The sequence below is a fragment of the Salpingoeca rosetta genome, assembly GCF_000188695.1.
Source record: "Salpingoeca rosetta unplaced genomic scaffold supercont1.24, whole genome shotgun sequence".
Classification (NCBI taxonomy): Eukaryota; class Choanoflagellata; order Craspedida; family Salpingoecidae; genus Salpingoeca; species Salpingoeca rosetta.
The window spans coordinates 462,596-474,538 of record NW_004754910.1 but is presented as its reverse complement, the minus strand read 5'-3'; the positions used below and the strand labels follow the sequence as shown (position 1 = coordinate 474,538).

Here is an 11,943-nt window from a genome sequence, read left to right as displayed (position 1 = left end):
GTCGAGAGAGAGAGAGAGAGAGAGAGAGAGAGAGAGGGGGGTGCTGGGTTGGCAATAGGTGTATCGATAGATAGATCAATAATAACAGGAAGTGCGGTGCTGGATAACTGCGTGTTTGTCAATGACTGCTGTGTTGGTTCTTCCGACGAAACAGTGATGTGACAACAGTGACAACAATAAATGTGGTGCTGGGTTGCTGAAGCGGGGGAAAATGAGGCACAAGAAAGGAGACGAGGGACAAGCCAACACGGCACAACCACGCACACTTGCTTGCTGGCTATTGGCTGTTGGCTGTTGTTACACAGCAGTATGCGCAGAGACGTGCTGCACTGACGGCAGCCACCACTGTTTGTCGTGTGTTACCGAAGTGCTGAATATTGTATGAAGATGTTGATTGATTTTCGTTTCCTGTGGTTTTTGTGGGGCGGAAGCAGCAAGCAAGCAAGCAAGACAGCAAGCAAGCAAGACAGCAGCCGCTGTGAAATCGAGGTGTGAGTGCGTTGGACGTTGGAGTGAGTGGATGCGTCGATACGTGGATGTGTGTGTGTGTGTGTGTGTGGACGTGTGTGTGCGTGTGAGTGGGTTGTGAAGGAGGAAGGGGAAGCATGATCGATTGCCAACCGTGCTCATTTGCTTTGGCTGTCTGTGCCTTGGCGTCACATCCGCACACAATTGTGCACATTCTCTCACGCATTTGCACACACACACACACATACACACACATACACACTTGCACATGCACACGCACGCTCACATTCCACATTCTACGCCGCTTGGTTGCTTGTGCGTGTCCGTGAACAACACTCACTGACAACACACACACACACATACATACAACCCATAACCAACGCAGCGACGCGGCAGAAGGAAGTGAGAGAGAGTTTGTGTGTGAAGGAGACGTACACAATCCATCATGTCATTCCCACCACCACACGCGCCACCGCCGACGGGATTCCCGCCTCAGCCAGCCCAGTCACAACCGACGACCACAACAGCAGCGGCACCACCGCTCCAGCCGCCTCCGCTCTCTGGGACCCTTGCTCCCCCACCGCTCCAGCCCCCACCTCTCGGCAACAGCTACAGCGGCGGCAACAGCTACAAGATGCCTCCCACCACCAGCACATCACAGCCGCGTCCGCCGGCAACGAATGGCGGCCTCTCAGCGCCACCCACGTTCAGCACAAGCGCGGGAAGCAACGGCTACAGCGCACCTCCCACCATGCCACCTCCCACACTTGCTTCTGCATCGCAACCACCGCGAATGGCACAGCCACCTCCGCCAATGTCGCAACCACCATCCATGTCGCAACCCCCACCCATGTCTCAGCCTCCGCCAATGTCGCAGCCTCCAACCATGTCGCAGCCTCCAACCATGTCACAGCCTCCAACCATGTCACAGCCTCCAACCATGTCTCAACCTCCAACCATGTCTCAACCCCCACCGCTGTCTCAACCCCCACCGCTGTCTCAACCCCCACCGCTGTCACAGCCACCACCCATGTCTCAACCTCCACCCATGTCACAACCGCCCACGGCGACGACAACAGCAACAGCAACAGCAACCGCATCCATGATGCCACCGCCGCTGCATGTACAGCCACCCGTCTTCCACCCGCCGCCAATGTCGCACTCAGCAACAGCGGCACCAACGACAGCAGCACCACCGCCGCCACCACCAACAACGGCGCCCGCGCCCCAGCCTGGTGCCGCCGCCTTCACGCAGCAGCCACCAACAAGCCAGCCGCCAAGCGTGCAGACGTCGTTGCCGCCGCCGCCGCTGTTCTCGGCCCAGCCAGACCCGGGTGCACAAGGCCCTGCCCGCCGCATGTCCGCATCCACAGGCGCGCACCCCGTCATGAACCAGACTGCGCCCACGCGTGCAGACGCGCCGACAAACATCCTGGGGCAGCGCAACATACTGCCGGCAGCACCCGCGCGGCCGCCACGTGCGCAGCCGCTGTCTGACTCGCAGCGGCGGGCCAACTGCGACCCGAAGTTCATGCGGGCGACGATCAACGCCATGCCGGAGACATCGTCGCTGCTCTCGCAGTGCCGCCTCCCACTCGCCCTCCACCTCAACCCCTTTGGCGAGGTGCGCTGTGCATGTGGCGTGGTGTGTGTATTGTGTGTATGTATTGTGCGTGTATGTGTGTGTTGCGTGTGTATGTATTGTGTGTATGCTGCATGTTGTGTATGTACACGTGTGTGAGTATATGTGGTACCACGTAACGCGTGCGTTGACAAAAAGCTTACCACCCTGCCACTGTCCACTCGTTTGTCGACTGCTCTGCAGGATGTGCCGGTGATGAGTGGTCTCCCCATTGTCCGCTGCCGCAGCTGCCGCACGTACATCAACCCGTTCATCTCCTTCATCGGCCAAGGTCTTGTCTGGTTGCCGTGTGAATTGCACCGCCACGATTCGTGTCGAGTGCGTGTGTGTGTGTGTGTGTGTGCGCGCGCGTGTGTGTGCGTGTGTGTGTGTGTGCGCGTGTGTGCGTGTGTGTGTACATGTTATTGTCCTTCTGTTTGCTGTTACATCCAACCAATGCAACTCATGCAACCACGCGCTCATGCAACCATCCATCCATCCAACCATCCATCTTTGCCTCGGCAGGTGCGCGGTGGCGCTGCAACCTGTGCCAATATGTCAACGACATTCCCCAGGACTTTTTCTACGACCGCGTCAAGGGTGAGGCATGGAGTGGCGATTGTGTGCATGTGTTTGCTCGTTCGTTTGTTTGTGTGCGATCAACCCGCATGCTTTGTTTTGTGTTGCTGCGTGCGCTGGGTGTATGCAGCAAGGGCCAAACAACCCACCCTTTACCATCACACACATACACACACACGCGCGCGCGCACACACCACGCACACGCTTTTCTTCACATTGTCTCACGTGCATGCGCTGCTGTGCGCCAATGCGAGCAGGAGAGCTCGTCGACCGAGCGGGACGGCCCGATCTCAACACGGCCTCTGTCGAGTACATTGCGCCGTCAGACTACATGGTGCGCTCTCAGTGGTGGCGCACATGCGGCTGATTGTCGTAGAGGCTGGTGTGACCGAGCTGCGTGTTGCTGGCATGTGTGTATGTGTGTGTGTGTGTGTTTGTGTGTGTGTGTGTGTGTGTGTGTGTGTGTGTGTGTGTGTGTGTGTGTGTGTGTGTGTGTGTGTGTGTGCGTGCGTCCTCATGTGGGTGATCGCCACCGACCTTTACACAAACTCAACGCATCTCCCGCCTTTGTCCCCATTGTTGACTCCCACTTCCACCCGTCCATTCATCCATATGTCCATGCACACACGCCCTTACCCTTCCCCAACACTGCTTCTTCTCAAACCACCACCACCGCCACCACCACCACTACCACCAGGTGCGGCCGCCCCAGCCGTGCGTGTTTGCGTTCTGCATCGACGTGTCGTCGCCTGCGGTGGTGTCTGGGATGGTGGCGGCGGTGTGCAAGGCGCTGCTGGAGAACCTGGACCGCCTGACTGGCGATGAGCGCACGCGTGTCGCCATCATCACCTTTGACAACACCGTCCACTTTTACAACCTCAACGTCAGTTGCCCCATTGCTGCTGCCTCGAATGAGCTGCACTTTGCTTGTGTGCTGTGTGTGTGTGGTGTGCTGTGTGTGTGTGTGTGTTGTGAACACCTTCTCTCCAACCATCGTCTTCGCTTGAGGCGCACTATTCACAATACCACCATCATCACCATCACCATCATTATCACCCATCACCACTTCATCGCCACCGTGTTGCCTGCTGCAGGAGAAGTTGGCGCAGCCGCAGAAGCTCGTGATGACGGACATTGACGACCCATTCCTGCCGTATTCCATGGAAGACCTCCTTGTCTCCCTCAACGACTCAAAGGAGGTGCGCGGTGGTCATCGTGGTGCTGTAACCTGCGGTGGCGTGGCGTGGTTGTTGTGGCTGTTGTGGGTTGTTGTTGCAACTGCAGTTTGCTTTCTTTTACAACATTGGCGCAACCCACATCACTTCACACGACACCGCAAGCGCATGTGTCTCTCACCAATCACCAATTATCAATCACCAATCACCAATCACCAACCCCTCCCCGAAACCCCTTGCAGCTTGTCAAGTCGCTGCTTGAGTCCATCCCGGACATGCACGCGCGTCCGCTGTCGAGCGACACGTGCACGGGCGCCGTCCTCAAGGCCGCCCGTCTCCTCATGGGCGGAATCGGCGGCCGCATCTCCGTCTTCCAGGTGCACACACGTGTTTGTTTGTTTGTTTGTTTTGTTTTGTTTGTTTGTTTTTTTTTGTTCGGTTGGTTGGTTTCTTTTGTTTGTTTGTTTGTTTGTTTGTTTGTTTTTTTGTTCGTTTGGTTGCTTGTTTTGTTTGTTTGGTTGGTTATGTTTTTTTGTTTGTTTGTTTGTTTGTTTGACTGCACGGGTTGCACGACACCTGCAGTGGCGCAGTCAAGCATCTCTCTTTGCCTCACCTTCATGCCCACATCACCATGTCTACACTCCCTTGCACCAGACTGGCCGTCCCTCCATTGGGCCTGGCGCCATTCCCGACACGCAGCCGCCAAACCCAATGTACGACCCTCTCCCCCCCCCCCCAAAATACAAAACACGCCGCTGCATGCGTGCAAGCAAGCGAGCGGGTGTGCGATGTGGTGTCTCCCTTCACGTCGCAGTTTGCTGCACTCACCCTGCCATCACCACTTGTGCATGCCCTGTGTGTGTGTGTGTGTGTGTGTGTGTGTGTGTGTGTGTGTGTGTGTGTGTGTGTGTGTGTGTGTGTGTGTGTGTGTGTGTGTGCGTGCATGTGTGTGTGTGTGTGTTCTGTTACAGCGGGTCTTTGAAGGAGCGCGACGCCCTCAACTCAGCCACGGGATTTTACAAGGAGTTTGCGGTTCGTTACTGCTATTGGCGTACACTGTTCTCTTGTGTTCGTTTGCTTGCTTTGTCGCCAACGACATTGCTCCCCATGCACATACACATCTGTACAAGTGTACAAGGACGCACAGACACACATTAACCTTCACTCATTCTCATTGCCTCGCTCCCACACCTACTGCCATCTTTCCACCCACTACCCCCCTCTCTCTCTCTCTCTCTCTCTCTCTCTCTCTCTCTCTCTCTCTCTCTCTCTCTCTCTCTCTCTCTCTCTCTCTCTCTCTCTCTCTCTCTCTCTCTCTCTCTCTCTCTCTCTCTCTCTCTCTCTCTCTCTTTCTGACTGACCATTTGCTATGGAAGAGTCAGCCAGGATCAAGACCTCAAAGTACTTGTCGTATGTACTGCGGCATGGAGCACAAAAGGAAGGCGTGTCAATGGCCCCGGACGGCTCCGTGGCACTGGAGGACTTGCTGAGGAGGCCGCAGCTGAAAGGGCTCTCCTCCAAGGAGATCAAACACATCGTGGAAACATGCCCGAAGCAGCGGTTTGTCCTGCTTCCGGGCACGGGCCCGACGGGCCTTCGCATCCGCGCAGCACAAGGACACACCATCAAGGTGGCGGATGAGTCGCAGCTGCTCACGGCAATCACAGACGCCTCCAAGTTCCCCGTCGTCGTGCATGGCACGTATGCCAAGCTCGTGCCCGTGATCAAGCGCGAGGGCCTCAGCCGCATGCGACGCAGACACATCCACTTTGCCACGGGCCTGCCTGGGGATCAGGAGGTCAAGAGCGGCATGCGCAAGTCCTGCACCGCGTTTGTCTACATCGACCTTGCCAAGTGCCTACGTGACGGCATTCCCTTCTTCGTCAGCTCCAACAACGTCGTCCTTTCCCCTGGCCTTGGATCCACCGGCATCCTGCCGCCCCAGTACTTTACCAACGTTGTCATCAAAGACAAGAAGTCGTCGCAGTGATTACCGTGCGTGATGTGCGTGCTCTGTGTGTGTCAGTGTGCTGTGTGCTGTGTGTGCTCTGTGTGCTGTGTGTTGTGTGTGTGTGTGTGTGTGTGTGTGCGTGCGTGATATCGTGCGTTGTACACATTTACTTTGTATGTACAGCCTGTTACACCACTGCCACCATGATGGCCGTGTTTCCTTTCTTCTTTTCTTTGTACACACTCCTCGCACACTTTCTTGCAGACCCTTCCCCTGTGAACAGAACGGTTGGCTGCTTGCTTGCCATGCCTTCCTTGTCTTGTTTGCTCTCGTTGATTTGCACATATACATAAACATGAAACATGACGTGATGACCAGAACAAACAAAACCAAAATGCCAAAGAGCACGCCACCAGCCAGCGCATTTGCATTACATGCTTCCATCCATCCCTTCCTTCTTTGTTTCCGTGGTGGCGGCCATCTCCGCAGTTGTCCTCCCGCGCAGTATTCTCCATATTTTCCACCACCTTTCCACAATCCGAAGGTTGGCTTGTGTGTTTCTCCAACAGCCACCTCAGGACATCAGCACAGCAACCACCCCCTCGGACATCAGGACAGCAGGACACCGGGGCGTGTTTCACTGGCGTGTTGTCGCCCCCGCTGGCCAAGGACAATGTCATCGCGATTGCGGGTTGTGGCATTGCCCATGGCCGCGGCAATGCTGCTGTTCATGCTTGCCGTGGCGTCGAGTAGGAGTACGGTCGTGCACGCCACCTCCTCAACGACGTCAACCAGAACGTGTTGTGGCAGTAGTGGCAGTAGTGGCAGAGACCCACAGTGTCAGCAGCACGTGCACGCATGCATGAGCGCGCACACGACCCTGAAGCAGCTTCACTCCACGCGCATCAGTGATGCCGATGCAGACTTGAGCCTTTTCGCGGCCCTACAGCGCTCCCTCGACGTCCTCTGTGCTGGAACCTCAACATCGTTCACGGCAGGCGCCGAGACTTCTCCCGACAAACCATCTCCACCTTCAGAACCATCCCACTCGGCAACAACAACAACAACAACAACAACAACAACAACAACAACAACAACAACAACAACAACAACAACAACAACAACAACAACAACAACAACAACAACCACACACCCTCGGCAGCGTGTGGCACGCGCCGTTGATGATGTGCCCCTCGGTCGCACACTCAAGTGCCATGTGGCCCAGCTCCTCAACAACACCTGCGTGCCACCGCAAACGGAAGCCCCATACGACGCCCTCGTATTGGAGGCCTGGGAAGAAGGCTTGTTGGCAGCAGACACGATCGGCCCCAATGCACCGGTGAACATCGCATCAGCTATGTGCGCCATCCAACCTCACACCCTCGTCATCCAAGGACCCGTGCCGCTTCCAAAGTTGGCCGATATCCTCAGCAAGGTGGAACAGGCAGATGTTGACAGCACCACCTGCGACAGCAGCGATGCCGTTTGGTCGAGTGTGCAGACCCTCAGCATCCGCAACGTCTCATCCCCCTTCCTGTACCTCAACCAACTCAACCCGCTCAACTCCCTCACCGCCCTCGACATTGATGGCGGCAGCCTCGTCAGCATCGAGAGCACCGACACCAACACCAACACGGGCACCAACACGGACACCAACACCAACACGGATGCCGCCGCTGACGACGCAGCAGCACCCGCCTTCCACCGCGCAGCGCACCTGATTCGTTTCACCGTCATCAACACCCGCCTGCGCGAGATAGGCAGCGACCTCTTCCACGGCATGACGCAGCTGCATACCTTGAGCCTCCTCAACAACCAGCTCACCTCCCTCGCACAGACGGCATTTCAATCGCAAACACAGCTCAAGGTCCTCGACCTCGCATACAACCAACTCACAAACCTCCACAACCAGACATTTCATGCGCTCTCACAGTTGGAGTCGCTTGACCTCTTTGCCAACGACATGGTGGAGCTTGACCCCGGCCTTTTCCAGTCGCAGTCGGCGCTGCAGAACCTCTCCTTTGGCGGGTCCCCCATCAAATCCCTGCCCACCACTCTTTTCCACAACACCCACAGCCTCACCTTCCTCAACGTGACCTTCACTGCCTTGGAGGAGCTCCGCGACGAGCACTTTCGCTTCACCACCGCCCTGCAACAGCTTCTCCTTCGCCGCAACTTCCTGGCCTCCATTTCACTCACCCCGCTCACGCAACTGCAAGAGCTGATTGTTTCCCACAACAGGCTGAAGAAGTTCAAAGCGGACATGTTCCCTGAACACATGCCGCACCTGACAAGGCTCCTGGCCGTCGGCTGCGGCGCTGACACCTTCGACGCAGCAATCGTCAACCGCGCACCAGCTCTCGAAAACCTCAGCCTTCAGGACAACAAGCTTGAGGCCATCCCGCCTGTCAACAAGCACGAGGCCTTGCGTATCCTCGACCTGAGCAACAATGACATCAACACCATCGACCCCGACATCCTGCATGGCCTGTCCAGCCTCAGGCACTTCTCCGCCAGCTTCAACAACCTCAAGCACGTGCCCCGCCTCAACCTCACGCAGCTCAAGTCTCTCCGTCTGCATGACAACCGCATCACCGCCCTGCCAGATGTGACGGGCATGCCTGCGCTGCGCGAGCTGTACTTCCTCAACCACTTCGCCAAGGAGCTCGACCTGACCTCCCTGTTTCAGATGCCAGAACTTGAGCGACTGGAGATTGGCGCGTCCCCAGACCTGGAAGGCGGGTCCAGGCTCGTGGCGCCGAAGAATCCACACCAAGGGTTCATCACAGCGCCACTGCACACCATCATTGCCGAGAACGTGGACGTGCGCGTGCTGGGCACAGATTTCTTGCCCGACCTGAATCTTCATGCACTGCAGCTTGGCTGGGAGGGCATGGATGAGACGAACCTGCGCTTGGAGCACGTCTGCAAGGTTCTCCACCACACTGTCGCCTACTTTGGCCTCAAAGGCACCGCCTACAAGACCATGGACCTGTGCCCTGACCACGTCTTCAACTTTCTCATCTTGGACAACAACAAGCACCTCCAGACGTTGAGCGTGTACTCCGATGTACAGCACCTCAACGTCTCTGGCTGCACCAGCCTCACCACGCTTCGCGTGCCCAGCGCAAAGGTGCTCGACATCAGCGAGACGCGTGTGCCCCCGACCCGCGCCCTGTGCCGAGAGCTCGGCTCGCGCATGCTCGTGGCGCAGAAGTGGTTTGCCCCGAGAGATGCTGCCAAGAAAGCGCCACGCAACAGCAACAGCCACAGCAGCCGCGACCGTGACGGCAACGGGCCGTTTCAGCAGCTGATTCTGCGGTGCTTGACCTTCAGTGACGTGGGCGTGTTGGATCTGAGCAACAACGACTGGATCAACAGGCCACAGGACCTGGAGAAGACGTTCCTTGGGCCCATTCTGACCGGGACCGAGCCAGGGTTCACGCTTGACTTTATCCAGCTCGACTACCGCCGCACCATCCCCATCCTGCAGCTAACAGGCGCACCTGTGGAGTGTCAGCTGCACCTTGAGTCGAGGCGCGTGCGCATGGTTGGAAATGTGCACATGCAAGGCCGCAGGCTGGCGTACCGGTTTGAGTGCGGGTGTGCGACTGGATATTCAATGTCCTCAATGGAAGGCACGTGCTCGCGCAAGTCACAGGACGTGACGCTGGCTGTGCTGTTGACCGTGCTGGTTGCCGCGCTCGTGCAGGGCGCTGCGTTTCTCGTGTACCGGCAGCGGCAGTGGCGCCGTCGGCTGAAGGCGCACGATGACCTGAAGATGCAGCTGCTGTCGGAGAAGGATGCGGAGGTGCTGGAGCTGAAGGCTGCGCGTCAGATTGACATGCACGAGCTTGACCTGCTGCGGGTGATGGCCACGGGCGCGTGCGGAGAGGTGTGGGAGGCGACGTGGGACGCGGTGCGCGTGGCAGTGAAGATAGTGCGGCCGGGCTTGTTGGAGTTTGATGACTCGACCATGCGGGAACTGGAGAAGGAGGTGGAGTTTCTGCAGCGCACGCGCCACATCAACCTGGTGCGGTTCTTCGGCGCCGGTCGCGACATTGACACGGGCGCCCCGTTCCTGGTGCTGGAGTACGTTGCACTCGGCTCACTCCGCCAGATCCTGGAAGAGGGCAGCGTGCAGGACGTGCTGGCCAAGTATGGGCAGGCGCTGCCGTCTGTGGAGGATGACGATGCCAGCACTGCGCCGGCGAGTGGCCCCCTCGTCCCTGTTGCTGGCGCTGGCCTTGGTGTCAGTCGTGATGATGAGGATGAGGATGACGATGGTACGATGCTTGAGTCTGTGTTTGTTAGCAATGGCGTTGATGTGGATGCTGGCAGCAGTTACAACAAGTGTGCCGATGACTGGTCCACGGGCGACGTGTCGGAGCGCACATCCGTGTCGTCGTTGTCATCAGCAACATCGCAACTGCATGGGCGGCGGCGCACCGTGAATCGTGTGCGCGTGCAGACGGTCCACGGCCTGAAGAAGCGCTGGGCACAGGACGTGGCGTCCGGCATGGCCTTTATCCACAGCCTGGGACAGCTGCACAGGTGTGTTAATTTGTGAGTGGGGGTGTTTGCGATTTTGGGGGCTGGACGAGAACATGGGTGGTTTGCGGTATGTTACACTCTCCACCTCCTTTGTTTGAGTGTGTGTGTGTGTGTGGGGGGGGGGGGAGTTATGTTCACACGCATTCACACACTCACACATCTACACACACACACACACACCTGCATTCACACACTCACACACTCCCACACCTACACACGCACCCACACGCGCGCACACACCTGCATTCACACACTCACACGCGCGCACACCACAGGGATTTGAAGAGCGGAAACGTTCTCATTTCCACTGCGCTTCGTGCGAAGATCACGGATTTCGGCACCATCACGCAGCGCATCACTGCTGGCAAACCGCTGGCAAACACCGGCACCACCAGCAGCAGCGGCAGCAGAGGCAGCGGCAGTCGCAGCAGTGGTGACGGGCGCGCGCGAAACGCGTGGATGGACTCGGCGGGAGGGAGTGGCGGTGTTGTGGATGAGAACGAGCTGTGCTACACCAAGGAGATTGGCTGCACAACGCTGCAGCTGACGTCTGGTGTCGGCACGCCGCTGTACATGGCGCCCGAGGTGCTGCAGTACCACAGCTACGACGGCAAGGCGGACGTGTTCAGTTACGGTGTGCTGTTGTGGGAGATTGAGATGGAGCGCACGCCAGACATCATTGAGCAGGAGCTTGGCAGTGACTTTTCGGGCCCCATGATGGGTGCCCTCTCATCAATCCTCAAAGCGGGCAAGCGGCTCAAGTTCCCAAAGCGCAGCACCGCAGGTATGTATGTTGTGACCGTTTTATTTTCGTTGTGGTTTGGGTTTGGTTTGCTTGCTTGTGCGTGCCTGCTTGCATGCATGCTGTGTAAGTTGTGCGTGCGTGCTTGTTGTTGTCTGTGTATTACCGCAATTTGGCGTTCCGTTGTTTCCTTCCTCCGTCCGTGTGCCTTCTCACGTTCTACACCTGTGATCATGATCTCCCCATTCCAACACTTCCACAGTGGACCCGGCGCCGCTTTGGTACACAAACTTGGCCGAGCAGTGCATGACGCAAGACCCGGAACAGCGCCCAACATTCGCAGAGCTGGAGGAGCGCTTGAAACGTGTGTCGTTGTTGTAGTCGTCGTGGTGGTGGTGTGAGTGTGTGTATGTGTGTGTATGTGTGTGTATGTGTGTGTATGTGTGTGTGTGTTGGATTTTGCCACCGCGTGTGCCTGTGTGCTTGTGTGTGCATGCACGTGTGCCCTTTGTTACATGGGACGGCGTTGTTACTTGTTAACCGTCGCATTGGTTTCCTTTCTTCGAAGCGCTGTTCGTTTCTGTTATTTTCTTCTTTGTTCGTTCTGATACCGCTGTGACTTTTGCAATGTATTGAAGGCGACGATGCAAAGAGCCGCAACCGAATGAGCAAACAAAGCAACAAACAAACAAACGACGTGGTTAACAATAGGGGCACGGGCAGTGTTTCCAGAAAACAGCAAACAACAATGTACATGCAAACACGAAGAACAGGACCGAGCACGTCATGTCACTCACAACGCACACACGCACACACACACGCACACACACACGCACACACACACGCACACACA

The 11,943-nt window shown here is 57.1% G+C and overlaps 2 protein-coding genes across 2 annotated transcripts; both read left to right on the top strand.

Moving 5' to 3' along the window:
• Window positions 1-851: 851 nt before the first annotated feature.
• Window positions 852-5,833, top strand: PTSG_08602 (tRNA phosphotransferase 1; the record flags this gene model as incomplete). The annotated part of the gene is made up of 10 exons (XM_004990335.1): window positions 852-2,092; window positions 2,294-2,381; window positions 2,615-2,689; window positions 2,926-3,002; window positions 3,366-3,551; window positions 3,763-3,867; window positions 4,086-4,220; window positions 4,498-4,556; window positions 4,815-4,875; window positions 5,222-5,833. Exons 1-10 carry the CDS (start codon window positions 914-916, stop codon window positions 5,831-5,833), a joined length of 2,577 nt encoding a protein of 858 aa, XP_004990392.1. The 5' UTR covers window positions 852-913.
• Window positions 5,834-6,290: 457 nt separating this feature from the next.
• Window positions 6,291-11,525, top strand: PTSG_08601 (TKL/LISK protein kinase). Its single transcript, XM_004990334.1, has 4 exons — window positions 6,291-6,549; window positions 6,793-10,348; window positions 10,624-11,132; window positions 11,353-11,525. The coding sequence occupies exons 1-4, from the start codon at window positions 6,468-6,470 to the stop codon at window positions 11,469-11,471; spliced, it is 4,266 nt and encodes a 1,421-aa protein (XP_004990391.1). The 5' UTR covers window positions 6,291-6,467; the 3' UTR covers window positions 11,472-11,525.
• The last annotated feature ends 418 nt before the right edge of the window (window positions 11,526-11,943 follow it).